Raw genomic sequence first — 20,506 nt, 5'->3', positions numbered from 1 at the left:
GCATCTGTGCTCTAACCGGATCACTACAGATGATGTGTTCCTTTACGTTTTCAGAAGAACCAGGACATGGTTTCTGCCTGGAAACCTTTTGCCTGCAGACTTCTGGCATTGTTGCTGTTGAAGGTTGTCTTCCAGTTGAGTCATGGCACCTGGGCTGAAAATCTTCTGTCTTGAATAGTTTCACCACTCATCCAACTTGGTCTTAATCTTTAATCCAGATGTCATGACTCCACTTCAAGACATCGTTGATGTTTGACCTGTGACCATGCTAGTATTTTATACTAACAACTTCTTCAGAAGTCAGAAATAGTAATAAAGATTATTACCTGAGTCAATAGGAGTTCTGCCTTCCAGCGTCATGTGAAGCATAAAAAGTTCTGATCAGAGATCGTTCTTCTTGTTTGCTTGTTTTTACAGCCCAGTAAGAACAAATGATTTGCTACTGGCAGAGTAAGAATCCCTCTTAAGACTTTTTGAGTGCATCCTCACCAACCACCTCCATTCTGCTCCATTTTCAGCTTAACTGAGGTGCCAGACTATCTCATCTCTACAGGAGAATAATTCCCCGTCTGAACATGAAAATGTTTCTGTTCACTAAAACCAAGTAGCCCAGCTCTAATCTGTCTTTTCAGCCTCATCTCCATCCTTTAAGCTCCCGTGAACAGAACTCAAGGACCCAAACTCATTCATTCGGAGGGGAAGTCTCAGTCCTCTCCTGGAGGGAACATCCAAGCGGGTTCAGGTTGAGCTGAAGGCCATGACTTTGAGAAAACAGAGCCACATATTTATCAGAAAAGACATTTTACAAGAAGCTTTTATGGGTTTCTCCTAACAACAGACATTATAGGGTGCTTTGCCCAAATCGTGAAGTTGGACCCTCAACCCAGGAATTGGCAGACAGAAATGCTGACTAAGATAAAAAAAGTACAACCTGATAGATATGTTTTTACTTTTTTATACAGTGTAGCAAAAAAACGTCACTTTAAGTCAAACTTTGGCCATTTAAATGCAGCGTTGGCGTCGTGTAGTGTCATGTGAGCGGCGCAGCTTCACAATCTTTCAGATGTAGATATTCTGATGTTGGACCCGTCTGCATCCGTTCTGCGACTCTGAAAACCAGCTCATGTCAGTTTTTCTCTGCTCTTTGGAGCAGGATTTCATAATTCTGAAGCCTCTAAGATCTTCAGTTCTTTCACCTTTTTGCTTCAGACTTTTTTTGTACACTTGGTTTTCACAAGTGAAGTGTTTATCAGGAGCCACTGGAGCTTCCTGGGAGCCATATCTGTATAAATACTTTGGTCGTATTGGCTGTTGGTGTCTGCGGGAAGTGATGAAGTCCAGTGAGAAATAATAAGAAACTGATCACCTGACGAAAGCGAGGCAGAGAGAAAAATGCTTTTTAATGCCTGTTCTTCCTCTTTGACTCATTATGTCTCTCTTTTCTTGTCAACTTCCTTTACATTTCCTGCTTTTATTTAAGTTCCACACTTCCATCCCCCTTCCATTCGTCTGTTTCTCTTATCCTCTTCCCATTCTCTCATATAATTTACAACCACAACCTCCCTCTCTTTTGTGCGTCGCCCCTCTTCAATCCAATTTCCTCTCTTCCCTCTTGTTTTCTCTCTTCATCTCTCTCGTCAGGCCTGACCAAAGATGGCGGCGGTGCGAATGCCGAGTCGCTCGAAGAGATTCTTAATATTTTAGCAGAGGAGGGCTCTGATTGGATCTATGGCTTCTTCACCTTCCTGCATGACGTAGTGTCCTCACCTGTAGAGCGGGGGGAGGAGGAGGAGGAGGAGGACGATGAGAAGGAGGCCGCAGAGGAGAGGCAAGAGGAGGGTGGGGCCACCTCCTCAGATGGAGGGGAGGTGAAAGGGGTCATACTGGACCTTCAGAACCAGTAGGAAGCAGGGCTGCAGTCTGGTCCAACCAGAGAGAATCGGGCTGAGGGATTCAGAGGAACTGTGGGATGAATCCTTAATATGCTAAATCCACCGCAACATTCATGGTCCCTGAGAGTTTCAGTCCCGCAGTCCTCATTCCAAGTGCTTTAATAACCAATATTGCCCCCCAGCTGATGGAATTCAAACTTTTTACTGTCAGATTCCATCTGAACATCCATTAGCTGAATAAAACGGCCTAATTCCCGAAGGTCCACAGATTAGTCATGAGTCAGAATTCAGTTTAATTTACAACTTTTAACACAGATTCCTTTTTCATGTTTGTACGGGATTTAGAAAACTAAATATAAACTAAAGCAAAATAAAACTTCCATTGGTGAAATGATCAATGCTGACATGAGGGGGCCATTGGCCTTGAGGGGAAATCCGCCCATAGATTAGAAAAATCGACTGATTTAAAATGATTTCTTTCAAAGCTGGACCTGCTGAAGACGTTAGGTTTGTTCATGGATACCAAGCATCTCCACCAGCTTCAAAGCTTGAACGAATGACAATAAAAAAAACAAAAAAAACAGATGAACTTAGGCTCTGAAGAAATGAGACAATCATCAGTTTATCATTGACTTCACTGGAAGATGCCCAAAAAATGTAAAAATTCAAAAACTTTACAGACAAATAGCAAATTGCTTGAGTCTGTTCTGAAAGTTGAATCATAAACTTTATGTTAGGAAACTGTTTGTAGTCTTTTTATTGATGCTTATAATAAATGAAAAAGGACTAAACAACTTAAGCAATTGTTTTCAAATGTTAGGATTTCAGATTTTTACCAAAAATGGAACCACGTCTATATTAGGAACACAGCTGCTACTTTGTATAATTACACTAAGAGGGCTTTGTTTTGTGTTAAATTATTTTCCGTGATGTTTTTTGCATAAATTCTTTGTTAAAAAAAGAAAAAAGTTATCTTTGGGTGATTCTTGTCAATGTTTTGAAGAAAACAGGGATGTAAAGATGTCATTAACTGTTCTGAAGAAACGGTGTTTGAGACGCGTTTTTCCTCAGCAGCTGAGCTAACAGAACCTCAGACTTTTTTAAAAACAGCTCACAGATAGGACATTCTCTGAGAAAAAGATCATTTTTTTAACTGCACTAAGTCAGGATTTCTTGCTTTATTCTGTGTAATGTTTATTACTTACAAGGCAATGATGTAAAATGTTTTACCTCCTTATACAATTGTGGAAAACGGCGAGATGTTGGGAGATTTAGGCAGGAAATGGGAATCAGACCTGCAGCAGATCTTATAGTTGAACAGGATTAAAATGAAATGAATAAATAAAAATCTGTGACGCCAATTGAAGTCACAGCAGCTGAGTGATTAAAATGGGCTGTAGAGTCTAAAAGCTGTGGTTGTGTCAGAATAAGATCATGTTCATGTTCCTGCTTCAGTGGGAAATCCTGGTGAACGCCGCACAGGTCCAGCCTCCCCATAGACTCTAAACCTGACTGTCTCTGGTCAGTTTCTTTGGTTGAGAGCCACCAGTATTTTTCAGAATAAAACCAATTTCCTTCACACAATTGTGGTTATGTAACAGAATTTAATAGACAAGTAATGATGTGTCATTAAAGTTGAAATGAAAAAAAAATTGCCTAAAAATTTTTTTTATTCAAATACACTTAGGGTGAGCAAACATTTGAAATGCGCATACAAAAAAATAAAGTAAAATACAACAAAACAAAAATAGGTAAGGATGAGGCAGGAAGGCAAGGCAACAATTTAAAATAAAGGTTTTGATATATATTGATAAATTACTGTATTTTTCTTGTTTTTGTTTGAATCAGAAAAATAAATCAAAAAGATACTAAACATAGAGCACATGGGTTTTTTTCCATTTACATAAATGAATAAAGTGTTCTGACAAAATAATAACAAGATTGATGACATCGGAAACTTCCGTGTCCAGGTTTTCCATAAAGAAAAGAACATCAGGTAAAGAGAAAGAGGGAATATTAAAAACTTTGTATGATGACTAATTATGAATATCAGTCCAGAAGATTTTTATCTGGTTGCAACTATAAAAGAAATGTTCTAATGTTTCGGTTTCAGATGAACAGAAAATACACGGTTCAGATTGAAACGTAAATCTTTAATGTAAAAAAATCTCCAACAGAGTAAATTTACGATATTACTTTAAAATGCGTTTCTTTCATTTAAGGGTGCTAGTGTGTTATTTTGTGTATAAAGAGAATTTACTATCAGGGTGGTTTCTAGGTCGCGTCTATTATTTGTACTAAAGTTACAGGACATGTATTGTTTAAAGGCTTGAGTTACTGATTTACTGTTGCATTTTTTATCTTTTAAGGGGAAATCATTAATGTTCAACTCTGTGGTTTGATTGCTGTATTGAAATGTACTATGAATAAGATTAAGTAAAGGAATAGGAATTGCTTTACAGACTTTGTTATAACAGTTACTAGGATCCTTAATTTTGTATTTGGTTACAAACTCGTATATATGATAACAGCATTTCATCAGTACACATCAAGTCATAAACAAAACACACACCATTATCAGACCACTCAGACATAAACGGACAAAAAGAAAGTTGGAGAAGGAAATGTCTTTTTTTCGGGAAATGACATCAACTGATGTGTATTTACAAAAAATGACATAAAAGGAAAATTAACCGAGGAAATCGATTAGAATCGCTGTTTTTTTTTAAACAGCTTTGGTGGATCTGAATCTTTGTGCTTCAGCTTCATGGCAGTCAAAATGGTCCAACATCAGCTTCTGACTGATAATCCCCTCTAACCCGTTTTTGCCTTGTGCACGCCGCTGACGGTCGGAGCACTCGTGCGCTCACAAACTTTACACATTCATCGGCCATTTGACGTCTGGGAAACTCCATTTTGCTTAGAATTCTGTTACATTTTTAGTTTAATAAATAACTTTCAAGCCTCATTCTAGTTATGTAAGTGATAAATATTTCAATTTCACTTTTTTGTCATTCTCAAAATGCTTCACAGAAAAAAATGTCCAGTACATAATGTACAGAGATGTTCGAACATTCTTTTCTTTAAGGTCACACAAAGGAAATATTTGAACACAGAAATACGCGAAGCTGGAGTGGATTAAAGCAATAAAAACAAATTAATGAGGACAATATTCAGACATAAACTACAACAACAGCTAAAACACAGCTATGGAAGAGTTTTGACACTGTTAAAATGTACCTCTGGGAGACGATAGGAGCTAACCAATAAACAACCTCTGGTTTACATTGATCATATTTAGTGTACAGATAAGAAGTCAATGACTCATTCACCTCACTTCCTGTCTGAGATTCAGGTTTTCCCTTCTGTACTGTGAGCTCATGTGTCCGATGCTTTCATGACCGTTCTGCTCTGTCTGCTGACTCAGACGACAGGAAGTTAAGAGGCCACGCTGTGAGGAGAGAAAGGCTGGGAAAAGGTACTGAGCATGCGTTTGTACACAGACATGGAAGAAGAAAATGGACACCTTTAGTTTCCAAAACATTTTATTTAATACCCATTGATTACTTTCATCTTTAGTAGACATTTCCTTTGCAGTTTTTAACTCCGTACCTTTTTGTGGCGTTGAACTCATGCGCATTGTCAAACGGGATTTGTTTCTTCAAACAAGCCTCCTTTTTGAGGGCCCAGATCAGCCGGGATGAGGATCTGTCGGTTCTTTTCCTCGATGTTTGAATTGTACTATAATTCTATTAAGAGAAGCAAGAGGACTTCAGACAGTTTTTCTCTGGCTAAGTCCAGCCTCAGATTCCCCAACAATACAACCCCTTTCAAAATTTGGACAGTTCATGGCATGGCTACTCTTCATAAATGATTAAAATAAAAGGCCACCTGGAATTGAGAAAGAATAATTGCATCGTAAATGTTACACATCTGAAAACATATCAGGATGTTTTAATCAAAACTCATTGAAATGAAGGTGTCTATTTACTTGTTGCATGAGTTTGTATGTCTGCTGTCTTCACTGACCGCTGACCGCTCTGTGTGCTTCTGCAGACCAGAGAAAAGACAGGAACAAGAGAGGTACACTCACTGTGGAGTGTGCATGTGTGTTCCTGCATGAGACTCATCTTTTGGAGTGTGTCTTTTTTACCCATGTTTACAATAATATTGGTACAAATTTGGTGTTGGCAGGTACGAGAAGGTATTTAATGGCCAGGGCTAATATGAATATTTCTGTCCAGTAGTTTTGTCCGAATAGTTCTGCTTTGACTTTCTGGTTGCTATACAGTATATACACACACAAACACGCAAACGCACACACATTACTGCTGCTTTACAAACATTTTGCACTGCAGGTTTGAAACCAATGACTGTAAATACGAACTGGAAAGACTGGCACATCCTCCCTGGCGTTCCCAGCAGGAAGTGCCTGCTGGTTCTAAGAAGCCAAAATCCCATAGACTTCTATAGAGAAACAAACAGCTGTTACTCAGCTGTTACAGTCATTCTATTGGTCAGAATAACCATTCTTCACCCAATATCTTTTTCTTAACATCTTCTTGCTAACCCAATTTTTTTTTCATTACATTTGTTTAAATCGCAAGTTATTAGAGTCATAAACTGACCAATCAGATGCCTTAGTAAAAGCGTGTGGTGCCCGCTGGCCCCCACCTCAAACGTTTGACAGATTCTTCCTAGCGACTTTCACTGGAAAAGGGTGTGTACTTTGAAAAAAGCTTACTCATGAGTGGCGACAGAAGTTGCCCTAGAAAAATGACCAAGACCGACTCAGACCAATTACTGTCAAGTGGCTCCATATGGCGGCGCATGTATCGCAGAAAACTGCCACTGAATTGGCTTAATTTCGCTGGAGACGGAGGTTTTCTATGGGTGACATCATTCTCGGCTGTCTCCAGTTCTCTATATTTGGTCTATGTTTGAAACAATCAAAGAGCCACATAATACCTCTGGCCATATCGTCAAAGCAGATCTACAACCCCAAGACTTATCGAGAAAAGGTCTATCTACCATAACTTTTCACTCCAAGCAAAAACTATTTTCATCTTTTTATGAAACTATCTGCTGGTAGTCCTAAAGTCCTAAAGTCCTAGTTGTGTGAGTCTAAAGTTGTAAAACGGCTGAAGATATCGCAGCTCTTTCTGAATGAAGTTGGATGTTTATCAACAGGACCTTTTTTTGAGCTGACTTCTGTCCTTTCTGCATGTTGTGGTGATCTAATCTGAGTTATGGACCTGTAGGCTTTAGTGACAAACACTTCAATGTCGTTCTAGAAGTTAACTCTGCGGTGGTCAGTGATCCAGATGTAAGGTCCCCTGAAGGTACCTTCCAAGTCCTTCTGCTGATGTTAAAGGATTCAGAGAAAGAAGTAATGTGAGCTGATCTTCTGAACAAAATGTTTTTTTGGTCTCAGTAGAAGCTGCAGGTGGAACGAACACAACCAAAGGTATTAAAGCAGAGCACCTGCTACTCGATTCTTTACAGCCATGATGGTTTTGATTTCTGTGGCACGTGCATGGAATCGTCTAATGACTGTGCGGCACTGGATTTGATGTGTGACACCACTAACGGAGTTGAAGGTCTGAATAATTACATACATTTCTAATTATGAAGGCATTTTAAAACATTTTTTGCATAAATCCCTGTGAATGAAGATGGTAACTCCTCCAAGGATGTATTGCATCTTTAACATTTTCATGGTTGGCGTGAGTTAGAGATTTTCTAAGTTGTGGTGATAAATCAGTAAAGACCGATCTACTGTTGATGGCCTTTAATCTCAAACCTCAGAAAATCACCACATAAGAGGCTCCAGGCTGCGCTCGGCTTTAAAAGAAGAGCTGAGAATGATCCACGAGAAAATGGAGGCCAAGAGGATTGCACGCATCGCATTGAGTGAGATCAGAGTTCTGCTGGCTGAGGAGGAGGAGCGGAGGGAGGCTGACTGGACTCTGAAGATGAGGAGTCTGGAGGAAGCTCAAGAGCATCTGAGGAAAGAGAAGGAAAGGAGTGAGAGGGAGAAAGCTGAGAATGAAAGGCTGGAAAAGGAGAAGTTGGAAAAGGAAAGGCTGGAAAAGGAGAAGTTGGAGAAGGAAAGGCTGGAAAAGGAGAGGCTGGAGAAAGAGAGGCTGGAGAAAGAGAGGCTGGAAAAGGAGAGGCTGGAAAAGGAGAGGCTGGAGAAGGAGAGGCTGGAGAAGGAGAGGCTGGAAAAGGAGAGGCTGGAAAAGGAGAGGCTGGAAAAGGAGAGGCTGGAGAAGGAGAGGCTGGAAAAGGAGAGGCTGGAGAAGGAGAGGCTGGAGAAGGAGAGGCTGGAGAAGGAGAGGCTGGAAAAGGAGAGGCTGGAGAAGGAGAGGCTGGAGAAGGAGAGGCTGGAAAAGGAGAGGCTGGAGAAGGAGAGGCTGGAAAAGGAGAGGCTGGAGAAAGAGAGGCTGGAAAAGGAGAGGCTGGAGAAGGAGAGGCTGGAAAAGGAGAGGCTGGAGAAGGAGAGGCTGGAGAAGGAGAGGCTGGAAAAGGAGAGGCTGGAGAAGGAGAGGCTGGAAAAGGAGAGGCTGGAAAAGGAGAGGCTGGAGAAGGAGAGGCTGGAGAAGGAGAGGCTGGAAAAGGAGAGGCTGGAGAAGGAGAGGCTGGAGAAGGAGAGGCTGGAGAAGGAGAGGCTGGAGAAGGAGAGGCGGGAAAAGGAGAGGCGGGAAAAGGAGAGGCGGGAAAAGGAGAGGCTGGAAAAGGAGAGGCTAGAAAAGGAGAGGCTAGAAAAGGAAAGGCTGAAGAAGTTGGAGAATGAAAGGATTGCAAAGGAAAGAGCTCAGAAGGAGAAATTAGAAAAGCAGAAATTGGAGAGGGAAAGGTTAGAAAAAGTGAAGGCAGAGAAGGAAAGGATAGAAAATGAGAAAGCTGCAAAAGAAAGGGCACAAATCGAGCAACAGAAGGCTGAGAGAAAAAGGCTTGAAGAGGAAAGACTTAAAGATAAGATTGCCAAGGAGAAAGCTGAGAAAGAACGCCTGGAAAGAGAGAGAATTGTTTGGGAAAGACTTGAAAAAGAAAGAATTGCCAAAGAAAGAGCAGAAAGAGAGAGACTGGAAAAAGAAAGAATAGCCAGAGCGAGGGCGAGAGAAGAGAGGGAAAGACTTGCTAGGGAACTACAGGAGAGAGAGCGCATTGCAAAAGAAAGGGACAGAGTTTCCAAGGAAAGGCTAGAAAAAGAAAGAATTGGCAAAGAAAGACTGGAAAGAGAGCGTGTCGCAAAAGAAAGGGAACAAAATTCCAAAATGAAGGCAGAAAATCAAAGAATGGAGAAAGAAAGTTTAGAAAGAGCTGCTAAAGAGAAGGAACGCATTAACCAAGAGAGGGCGAGGGTCGCAGAAGAGAGATCGGTCAAAGAAAAACAGAGAATAGCTAAAGAACGGGAACAACAAAGACTAGCAACAGAAAGGTTAGAGCGGGAGAAAGCTTCCAGAGATGAGCTGATGAAGAAAAGGCAGAGAATGGTTTCAGAGAAAGCCCAGTGGGAGAAGAAAGAACCGATGAGAAATTCCAGAGAGCAACGCTAAGAGACATGAGACGATGGACAGGAAAAACAAAACTTCCGAGATGGAGAAACGAGGCTCTGTGGCTCTCAGGAGAGACGAGAAGAAAAAATGACGAAGCCGCACAAAGTGATGACCTCATAGATGGTGTTAAAGGAGATCCACACTAAAGTAGTGTCCAAATTCCTTCACTACTCATTACATGGTTCATTATGTAGTGCGTTCACCAAGAGCTCTCCGACTCAAAAATCCAGTGCCCTAAAGGTTTCCAGAACCTCTGCAGTGGTTCTGTATTGATGCTCTCTAGATTAGCGGATACAAACCACATGGCATTGCACTTGAACAATTTTTCATGTCAAAATTATTTTTTTGGTTTATGTCTTATAAACCTTCCAAGTTTTTATCATCAGAACAGTGAATTCATAAATAGTCTTAGTAAATAGTTGAACTTATTAGGTTTTTACTTTGGGACATCTGTGAGGTCATATTACCCATTAAAAAAAAAGTAGTGAGCATAGTGTCTGAATTGCATATAAAATCCAGGGCACTAGATTGTCCTGCACTATATTGTTTTTTAGTTGGTGAGGAGGCAGAGAATTCAGAAATGGCCCAAGTTTCACAGCCCAACTATGTGTCAATGTTCTGCTGTTGTGTATGTGCACACCATCTCTGTCCTTCACTTAAAATTACTTATGTAGGAGAACTTTCAAACCAGTTATACAGGTCCAGTCTTATCGTCCATCAGACCAGAATGACGGGAAGAACATTTGGCTGAAAGGCTGTAATAGGCATCGCCACCCACACAGTGTTGAAACCTAAACATGGATTCAAGCGTGTAAGAAAGAAAACAGATCACACTTTAACAGGGGCTTCAAATCTCCTCACTTCAAGCTGCAAAACTGGTTCCATTTGAAACCAAATACTTAACAGATTCTACATAAATGGTCTGGAGCAAAAACTTTAATAAGTCCTAAAATGTCAACAAACTTCCCAAAATGTCAGAAAGACCCTCTTAAGCTGTTCCTTCACCATTAAAACAATAAACCATTAAATCTTAATTCTAGCATGTTAGCATACAGCGTATGAACTATGCAAATCAGAAATTTCCTCTGATACACAAACAAAGTTTAGATTTGCTCTTTGGTGAATTTCAAGACACCAAAGACACGTCCCTCTGACCTCTGAAATAATTAAAATACTTTTTTACAATGGATTTGTGGGGGAAATGGCAGCCATCTTTGGAGTATTTCAAAATGTAAACACAGCAAATTCAGATGACTGAGTTTAGTTAAATGACATCAGGAACCTGCTAACCACAGGCTGTGCTGACAGTGTTTATATTCTCCTGGTTGGGTTGATTAACTGTTTCAGTTGATCAAGTCAAACCTTCTTTGGCACCACGGGGGGGGGGGGGGGGGTGTAAGCAGAAGGTGCTCGAGGAGACTTCCTGTTTAGAAAAGAAGTTGTCTTTGCTGTCATAACTGCAGCCTCTGAGAAGACTTGATAAACTGGACTGGTTTTTGTAGCAACTGCATTATTGGTAGAGATTAGTTCGAGGCTGGTCAGTTAGGGGCAGGACACTCCAGGCACAGAAGCACAGACGAACTTTGATGAATCAGTCTTTGAAGCATCAGGTGAAAGTATTGAGACTAGAGTCTGGTCACACATCACTTGTTAGCTTTTCATCATTGGTCCAAGTAAAGAGGTTCAGGACAAAAAACCCCACAGATTTGGGTAGTTTTATTTGCTTATTTATTATTCCTTTGCTTCCATTGTTTTTCTGTGACAGACATCTACTTTGTTGTAGTTTTGAATTTAGATAGTAGCAAATTTGATTAATCTATAATTTTGATAAATGTCGATTTGTTAGAGGAATTTGAAAAAGAAGGAACCATGAGGTGTTGAGACTTGAAGCACTGAAATATATTATAACATACTTTAATAACGTCTGTAAACTAAGAGAAACCTCGACTGTAAGCAGGAACACTTACCTTATATTGATCACGTTGATTTGCTAGTTTGGTGCTTAGGCTGTGATCATACTGGCCTTTTGTGTGTTTAGATTGTGGTGTTTTATTTATTTCATTGAAGCAAGTTTGATTAAAGCTGCATTTTTAAAGGTTTTTTTATGGAATTTATTTTAACTTGTTTCACATAAACTGAGGGATGAAAAAAGGCATCAAATGCAGCTAAATGTTTTTCATTTTTCTACACACATTTTCATGTAAATCAGCTTTTAATAAATTAATCAATTGATATGAAAACATCAATACACCTTTTATGGAAAAAAAAATGTCATCTGTAAAAATCGGATCTTATTTATTCGTGTTTAAACTTTGAATGCTTGTTTATTTAATGTTAATGAAAAGAAGAACTTGTGACTTTTCATTAGTATATCCATTCATTTTAAGGTCCTGTATCGTGCTTTTCTTAAGCCTTTCAGAATAAACTATACCCATATATATGATATTATGTTACCTATGACACACGAAAGAATTTTTAAAATTAAATTTGAGTTTTTTTCCTGAAGTTCTTTTCCATCCCGGAAGTAAAATGACTATCTCTGAGGCTCCGCCTTTCTCTCCATGTGGGTACCGCCCATTTGATGACGTCCCCCGGGAGTCGGCCTCATCAGCGTGTCTGCATTTAACCCACGAAAACAAACAACATCAGAAGTTTTGCAAAGATGGATGTGCATATTGTTCATAGAAAATTAAGGCACTTAGCCGATGTAAGCTAGCTCCATGGAGAACATGTGTGTGTGCGTGTGTGTGTTAGTCTGGGGGTGGTGCTGGCAGCACAGACTCTTCCTGGAAGGGGCTGTTCCTCACTTTGTGATGTCACAATGTGAGAACCCAATTGTTGTCGTTGATTGGGAGGGGCTGGTGCTCAGGGCGCAGTTTTTAGAGGAAGGCTCAGAAATGCAAAAACTGCTTTGGGGTTGTTTATGAACATCATAATAAATTTAAAAGCTCAAAAAGTTGATTTTGCATGATCTCTTTAAGATAATTTTTTACGTTTTTCCGTGAAAATATTGTCTCCAATTGTTTGAATTTTACTCTGCATAAATGAAACTTTTTCTTTCTAAAATAGCCAATGATCAATTTTTATGTAAAGGAAAAATAAAGGTTCTCCACGTACAAGCGTTGGTTTTCTCTGAGCACTCTGGCTTCCTCCCACAGTCCAAAAACATGCTTCAAAGGTTGATCAGTTAGCCTGAGGTGTGCATGTGTGAGTCTGTACGGGAGTGATTGTGTGGCTCTGTATGCTGCCTTCTCCCAACAGTAGCCAGGACAGGCTCTGCTGACCCCGTGACCCCAAAAGGGATATAATGGGTTAAGAAAATGAATGGATGGGAACAATTCAAGTGTTTTGGGTTTTGTTTTTTTTATGGATTTTTTTTTCGGGAAATGAAAAGAGGTTTGTGCAACACAAACATGCAATTGTTAAACTTTCCTTTCTGCTTTTCTTAAACACTTTCAGTCTCACACACCACAGTGTCGTGCCTCATTTTGTTTGATTGTTGTGTGTTCATGCTTCCCTCAACGGAAAACAGACTTTTGTAAAGGTTTGTGCTTTTGACTCTGTTGCATTTTATTTTAGTAACTCTGAATCGCTTAACGTTTTCCTGTTATTAATGAACTTTCAAAGTTGATGTCAAAGCGCTTTTTTCTCAGCTGTCATAATTATGATCAGTTATGCAGTTTTTCATCTGTTGGTTTCATTAAAACTGTTCCTTCTGAGTGAAATGAGCTTTTATTCATGTTTTTTACTCCTATAATTTTGTGTTTGTGTTCAATAGGTTTTTTAAACAACTGAAAAACAGAGAAGAATGCAGATCAATCTGATTATACGTGTTCTTCATTATACCAGATCTCACCAGCAGAAGCTGTTCCTTGTTCAAACTCCTTCAGGACTAACAGTTTAATCCCTTTTTTAATTCTTATATTATATAGTGACACTTTAAACATATGCTTATATCAGCTTTCTTTGGAACCTTATTTTATTTTATTTTATTGACTTTCATCATTTAGATTTCCAATTTTAGTGCTTTAACTTTTCTTTGGTTTCATGTTTAAACTCCATACTTGTGAACGTAAATGTTCTTATTTTATCTCAGATTAAAAGGTTTGAATATATTTTTGACTCTATTGGATGTATAAGAGAACTGGACTGAGCGAGTGTGATGTCATCCTAGAAAATGCCTTCCCTCCAACTCCAGCTAAATGAAGCCAAATCAGTCGCCTTTTTTGTGCGTTACGGACGTCGCCATGTTGGATTCAGGCGACAGTGAATAGTCTGAGTCAAACTTAATCGTCGTTTCCATGGCAACTACTGTTGCCCATGAGGAGTGAGCTTGTTGGAAGTCCACACCCCTTCCACTCAGGACAATCTGTCAATCACCGGGCACCACACGTTTTTACTGAGGCATCTGATTGGTCAATTTATAATTGAATAATTTGCAATTTAACAAAAAGGGATCAGAGCAAGAATGGTTATTCTGACCAGTAGAAGGAGTACTAGCTTTTTTTTCCTCTACAGAAGTCTTTGGGTCCGTCACTGAAGGGAACCACCAATTTTAAAAGCACCTCTTTGTAACACAAACACTATAGATCGGTCACCAGGAAGCACACTTTCACACACGCAGGGCCCTTTGGAGGGAGTGTTTGGGTGATCGGATGCCGCCGTTGGAGGATGGAAGCTTCCGTCTTGGCCCCACTTTAACTGCATATGAACACACACCAGGAGGACGGTGGTCACCTTGGACCCCGTCTCCCACCACGACCTGGGTTGGATGGGCCAGTGGCTGGTGCGGGTGTCACTGGGGTGTCCGGTGGAGAACCTGTACTCTAGATCTGGTGGCTCACTTTCTGTGCGGTGGGGGAGTTTATAACATCTGAGCTGGGGGGTCTGTGTTCTGGAGTGTGGGCGGGGTTCCCTACATCAGGGCAAACGGCTCCCCCAAAAATGTTCCATCGTTGCTTATAGCCCTGTCCTCCCATTTGGGGGCAATGAGCTTCTCTCCTATGAATGCAGAGGACTTGAGTCCTAACATGAACTTCCTGTGTGGGTCACAGAATCTACAGCCACACCAGCCTATTTGTCTTACAAAAATGCAAACAAAATCTTACCTCCAGACCTCTCACTTTAGCCATGAACAGGCAGCGGAGCTGAAACCAAAAGCATCACAAAGTGGGGAGGAACATTCAGAACCATGGTGTCTGGTCTGCTTTAATGTGGCATTCCTGAGGTTGGTTTTATCTGCTGAACTGGATCCAAGATCGAGAAAGAAAAATTCACCAGGATCTTTATTGTTTGGTTGTGATACATCAACTAGAAGACGTGAAGAAAAGACCCAGAGCTTCAAAGTTCTGCTGTGGTTCCAGGATTTCTGACCCATCAGAACAACACTATCAGAAAGATGAAATCTACAGGAAATTTAACCTCAAACCTGTAAAGAATCTTTTAAGGTTTTTACCTTTGAAGATCTTTTACTTTACTCAACCTTTGGATCCAAAACAAATTTCCATTAAGAACATGTGAAAGAAAAACAGAATGTAAAGGTAAAAGATTTTAATGAGTTGAGGATCAACTAATATATATATTTTATGGTTGTTAAAATAAAAAGTGAATGGAATGACGGTCCAGGGTGACTCTTGCCTTGACCAACAGCAGCTAGGACAGGCCCCAGCAACCCATGACCCTGAAAGGATTCAACAGGTTTGGAGAATGGATGGAATTATGAGGAATTATGAGGGGACATCTTGAAGTTGAGTCATGGTATCTGGTATCTGGAGTTAAAATCTTTGTTTTTACATCATCTGAAGTGAAACTTCTCAAAAAGAACAAACGACCTGAGGAAAGGAAAACCTGAGGGGCTGAAACAGAAACAAATGACTTGCTGGCATTTTTGGACTGACGTTTGCTTTGTTCTTCCTGCGCGGTCTCAGTTCTTCAATGAGAGGCTGAATAGAACTGAGAAAGCACATTCATGAGTTTCTCCTTTGGTTTGTGTCTTTGAACAGGTTTGAAGACATCAAAGACTGAGGAAGAGTCAGCTGAGGAGGGAACAAGTGAGCGACACATTTAAGTGCTTCCATCTGATCTGCAGCTTAGTAACGTCTTCAACTGTTGGTGGTTTTTGTCTTCGTTCCTGAAGAACCCACAGAAACTCCAGAAAGCTTTTATCAGAAAGAGGAAGACCATCCATCACAGGCTGCCGCTGAGACCACGCCCTCTGGGGAGGAGCCACCAGGTATGTGCACCTCCCCCCCCCATGCTTATGACCCAGGAGCAATGAAATCCTTTTTGACACTATTGTGAATATTGTTATTAAGATTATTAATGTTTAAAGACATATTTGAGGATACTCCACTCATCACCATGACGACAGTAACGCAGTGACTTCTGTCTGTTTCAGCATCTGGATCTCAGGACGTGGAGTCTGACATTCAAGGTGGGTTCATGTTCTCCGTCTGTAGCCTTGACTCGTCGTTGTAAAGTTTCTGAACGTTTCATTTTGAGCTTTTGCTGTTTTTGTTGTTTGAGAACAAAAACCGGATTTGAATCTAGTTTAGTGGAGAAAAACCAGGACAAGCTTCTGCTCCGGAAACTCTGCAAAAACATTTGAATCAAGTCGAGGAATGCTTCTCAACTGGAAAAATTCAGCTTTTAAAACGATCATACCGGTAATTAAAAAAAAAAAAAAAGCTAAATTGTATTATCGGAAATAAATCGATAATTAAAGTAGTTTTTGTTTTAAGGCCAGGACCCTGTCCCGTCTATCATGTTCAGCTGTGAAACTGCCTGCATGGAAACAACAGATTGTCAGAAACAATGTTGAAGGTTCAAACCCCAGAAGAGCCTGGCTGCTGACACTAACTAACTAAACTGTGGTTTCCTGCAGGATGTCTGTGAAAAAGGCTTTTTCATGTATCTTTATTTGAACATTCTCCACATATGGAGTATATATAATGACTTCCCATTGCTCTCAGCCACAGCGCTCAAACCTTTTCCAGCCAGAAACACTGATTTTACAGGCCAGCGCCACCTACAGGACAAAGAGCTGGTATTCAGCTTTGGCTTTTTAAGGTAGATCTGATAGTCATCTTCAATGAGTTTTTAACTTAATATTTTGAAGAAAAAAGTGTAGAAGTTTAAATATGTTTTTTTTCTTTTCAACAAAATTATTTTTCCGCCTTTTAAAGCTTTAGAGCCATTGATTGCTCTGCATTAAAAAAATGAATGTAATGAATCTGAACCCTTTCTATAACTGTAGATCCTCTGCAGGTGTTTTCTAAAAGGTCACATTAACTGTTGCAGTCAGAGTTTTCAGTTCCTGCTCAAGACAAAACTCTGCTAACTCACTGATCCGAACGTCAGAGTTTGGAAGTGTCTGCTCAGAAGTAGGCTGAGTGGCTGCTGTCTGTCCCGTTGCCATGGTGACCAGGGCAGCATCCTCATCATCAGCCATGTGACTGAGGCCTTGTGTTTCTCTGCTCAGCTGCCGTCCCGCTGCCTCCGCTGGTGGAAGATGAGTTTACTCCAGGTCAATTCAACACTTTTCTTTCTCTGTTCTCTGCTGCTCCTTTTGTTTCTGGGGGGAATGAACGAAAACAGGAGAAAATATTACCTAGAAGTTTTTATTTCATGATCTTAGAGTCTGATCTTTTCCTTGTTTGACTCCTCGTCTCTGCGTCTTCATCAGACCATCCTCAGGACAGCGCTCATCCTTACGGTCTGTGATCCTTTCTTCTCCTTTCATTTCATTGAGCGTTCGCCTCTTCTTATCAAACCTTTGTATCTTTTAGAGGGGGAGGGCGACGCCATCGACAGCACCGGAGGTGAGGCCAGATCAGAGCTCGGCCGCTCAGACCTTCACATGTGAAGCAGCTTTCAGGACAGGAGACACAGCAATCTTTATGAAACAAATGGACAGAGCAGCTCCAAAACGGCATTTCTGGGAAATTATTTAGAGAGCAAGATGAAAGAAAATAAAACTTTAGCAGGAATAAGAAAGAACGCTAATTGGGGAGGCTCTTATCAGATTTATTGTATAGGTTTAGAATTTATAACTTTGTAAAAAAAAATAATTTTTTTTTGTTAAAAAAGCCTCTTTTTGCAGCAAAAATACTTTGTTTGATGGCTGAATCAGGGAGGATCTGATGCTTCAGTCGATCTGCTCAGTCAGGAGGCAGATGAGGACGACTCCTTTGTTCATAACGATCCTTTGACACAGCTTCCCTTTTTCAAAGTACACTTTAGCGTTCCACAACTGAGCATCTATGCGGGAACAACATTTCACAAAAGTCTCCATTTTTGACTCCTGTGCCGCTGATGTTTTTCTGATGCTGATAGGCAGTTTTTGAATCTGTAGTTAACTGTGTTCAGCCCTGAAGAAGACCTTTCTATGTGTCTCCTGTCACAGTTCTGGTGGAGGAGCTGCAGCCGGAGAAGACGGCAGGTGGGTGAACCGGATCCCTCCTCCGTTTCTTTACACTCATCCTTGTCTTCCTTCCATTATAACCCTGAGTGTCAATGAATGAAGCCCAAATACTGGTAAAAGTGTCAAATATTCACTCACAACTGTAAAACAGTTTTGGTTGAAAAATAATATTTTTGAAAACCCAATCTCTTTAGGAAAGTTGACTAAAATGACATCACCGATGTTTGGTGCTTTTTCAGGAAAACTGGAGTAAAAACCAAAGTTCTGTTTAGGAGAAAGACATGATCAACTTGTGTTTCTTGTTTGTACTGTAAAAAAGTCCAGTTAAAAAGTTTTACTGTTTTATGTTTTCTGATTTTACATTTTTCTCTTGATGATAAAGTAAGTGTTTACATGTACAGAGTGTGTGAAGTGGACACAGCTCAAACCCTGATTCGTCCTCCTGTACTTTAAATTGGTTCACTCATTGGCTCTACCTTTAATAACCAGCGCTGTAGAAGAACTCCCAATCAAAACTGAAAAAGCCCATAAATATCTGTATAATAACTTACACACACAGATTTGGAGTGACTTCTTCATGGGCTTGCTCTGTAATCAGGAGCGATTGATGATGTTATAGATATAAATCGGATCGTAACTTTTTTTTTTATACATTTCTTGAGTTTTTCTGTAAAGTGCCCTTAGTGAAAGTAAAACGTACAAACAGCTCAAGTAAAAAGCAGAAAGATTTTCAACTTTTTCCCTGTAGCGGAAAATGAAACTGAAACATGTTTTTCTGCTTTGTGTTTTCCTGCAGCTCAGTCTGGACAGTACCTGACAAGCTCCAAAGTCAGCCATGAAGCCGGTCAGTCCGGTTTGGCCCTCCTCCTGGTTCAGAATGCTGAGAAATGTCCCGCCTTTACCTGGTTCAGTCGACGTTCAGTTGAACCGAACCAACAGTTCCAAAAGCTGCTGGTTTGAGGGAGCTTCTGCCTAAAATGAGTCCAGACAGGACATAAAGAAAGCAGAGTTTGAGTTTCAGACTCTGCCTTCTCTGGTGTTTCAGATCTTCAGTCAGAGGAGCGCACAGGAAGTCCTCCTGCAGCCACGACAGAGGTGGAACCACAGCCGGTAGAGGCCGCCGGTGAGTCCATCTCAAAGGAATGAAAGACTTAAAGGATGAAGTGTGTTTGTGTGGTTTGTAATGACCTGGATTGAAGCCAGATTTCCAATCCCCGTAATAGTCCTATATGCTGTCATGGAACCCCATCCTTTCTAAAAGAGGTAGAAACAGACTGTGAGGCTGTCATACAGCTTAAGTTTTGACAGTTTCTTCAAATTTCTACTCTGGTTCATAAAAATCTTCTCAGATGACTCACTGATTTTATTGTGTAGTTTTTGTTTAGGTCTATTGACCCATTTCATAACACTTTGGTTTCAAAGGTGCTTCACTCAGGAAGTCAGCTGCTGCTGGTTTCTACATCTGATCTGTTTGTTTTTCCTCCAGTGTTTTTTTTTTCGTAATATTTGGAGCCATGCCCTTAACATACACTGTGCTAAGGTTAGAGGCAGCTGTGGATAAACAACAAATGCTTTCAAAAAAGTGTTTTTCATCAATCAAACAAATGCAGAGAACGAACAAAAGAGAAATGTAAATGAAATCGGTATTTGCTGTCGGTCTCCATCTGCCTTCAGAACTGCTTCAGTTCTTCCAGGTCCACTTGTTTCTGAGGGAACTCTGCAGCTGACCGATCCAAACATCTAAGCTCAGATCTCCTGTGAGCTCAACCAAATCAGAGCAGATGTTTCAAAACCTAACATTTGCACAAATGGAACCTTTTCTTTGAGAATGGGAATGTGATAAATCCTTTTGTCAGCCCTTTAAAGTCGGTCATGTTTCATGTGTGACAGGAAGGACAGAAGAGCCAGTGGAGGAGAAACTCCCAGGTAGAGAGTTAGGAACGTTGAAAAGCTGTTTCTGAGAGGTTTTCCTTGAAACTCTCCTTTGCTCTCCTGCAGTGAAGAAGAAGAAGAAGCCAAAGCTGCTGAACAAGTTTGATAAAACGATTAAAGCCGAAATCGATGCAGCAGAGAAGCTTCGTAAGAAGGTACCAGCCCGGTCAGCAGCGCTCTGAGCTCCGTGTTTTTGCAGGACATGATGTCTCTCCTCCTCCTCTTTGCCTCAGGGGAAGCTGGAGGAGGCGCTGCAGGCGTTTGAGAGGCTGGTGCAGCAGTTTCCTCAGAGCCCCCGCGCTCGCTACGGGAAAGCTCAGGTACTGTGACGGTGGGCTGCAGAGCCGGCAGCTGGTGCAGCGGAGCGCTCATGCCTGCCATGACCCCCCAGGCGGAGGACGACCTGGCAGAGAAGCAGCGCAGCAACGAGGTGCTGCAGAGAGCCATCAACACCTACAAAGAGGCGTCCGAGCTGCCAGACGCCACCGCCGACCTCATGAGAGCGGCGCTGAAGAGACGAGCCGCGCGCCAGCAGTTCCTTGGTATGGTCCGAACACGCGGTACCAAGCAGAACCGATCTGCTTCCCGTTTGATCCCAACTCAGCTGACGTACATGTGTGTGGGAGGAGCTTCCCCTCCTTCAGAGGTGACCCAGAGTTCCAAATCTGGATCTGCTCTTTTTTTCAAAGGAATCTGAA

The 20,506-nt window shown here is 41.0% G+C and overlaps 1 protein-coding gene across 15 annotated transcripts in view; it reads left to right on the top strand.

The window, feature by feature from the left end:
• Nucleotides 1-20,506, top strand: part of LOC101167495 (aspartyl/asparaginyl beta-hydroxylase) — a 37,577-nt gene that overhangs the window by 12,562 nt on the left and 4,509 nt on the right. For 4 of the 15 annotated variants that reach the window (XM_020712605.2, XM_020712597.2, XM_020712595.2 and 1 more), the window contains 17 exons: nt 5,320-5,370; nt 5,949-5,975; nt 7,187-7,234; nt 7,327-7,359; nt 15,457-15,504; nt 15,591-15,686; nt 15,852-15,887; nt 16,935-16,979; nt 17,139-17,168; nt 17,242-17,274; nt 17,859-17,894; nt 18,673-18,720; nt 18,922-18,999; nt 19,767-19,802; nt 19,875-19,963; nt 20,042-20,128; nt 20,200-20,350. In XM_020712605.2, coding sequence (XP_020568264.1) covers nt 5,320-5,370; nt 5,949-5,975; nt 7,187-7,234; nt 7,327-7,359; nt 15,457-15,504; nt 15,591-15,686; nt 15,852-15,887; nt 16,935-16,979; nt 17,139-17,168; nt 17,242-17,274; nt 17,859-17,894; nt 18,673-18,720; nt 18,922-18,999; nt 19,767-19,802; nt 19,875-19,963; nt 20,042-20,128; nt 20,200-20,350 — 972 coding nt within the window. Of the gene's footprint in view, nt 1-5,319; nt 5,371-5,948; nt 5,976-7,186; nt 7,235-7,326; nt 7,360-7,700; nt 11,893-15,456; nt 15,505-15,590; nt 15,687-15,851; nt 15,888-16,934; nt 16,980-17,138; nt 17,169-17,241; nt 17,275-17,858; nt 17,895-18,672; nt 18,721-18,921; nt 19,000-19,766; nt 19,803-19,874; nt 19,964-20,041; nt 20,129-20,199; nt 20,351-20,506 lie in introns of those variants that run through there. The other 11 variants (XM_011488611.3, XM_011488612.3, XM_020712604.2 and 8 more) reach the window with 7 other exon arrangements.

The sequence above is a fragment of the Oryzias latipes genome, chromosome 20, assembly GCF_002234675.1.
Source record: "Oryzias latipes chromosome 20, ASM223467v1".
Lineage (NCBI taxonomy): Eukaryota > Metazoa > Chordata > Actinopteri > Beloniformes > Adrianichthyidae > Oryzias > Oryzias latipes.
This window is presented reverse-complemented; position numbering and strand designations above follow the sequence as displayed.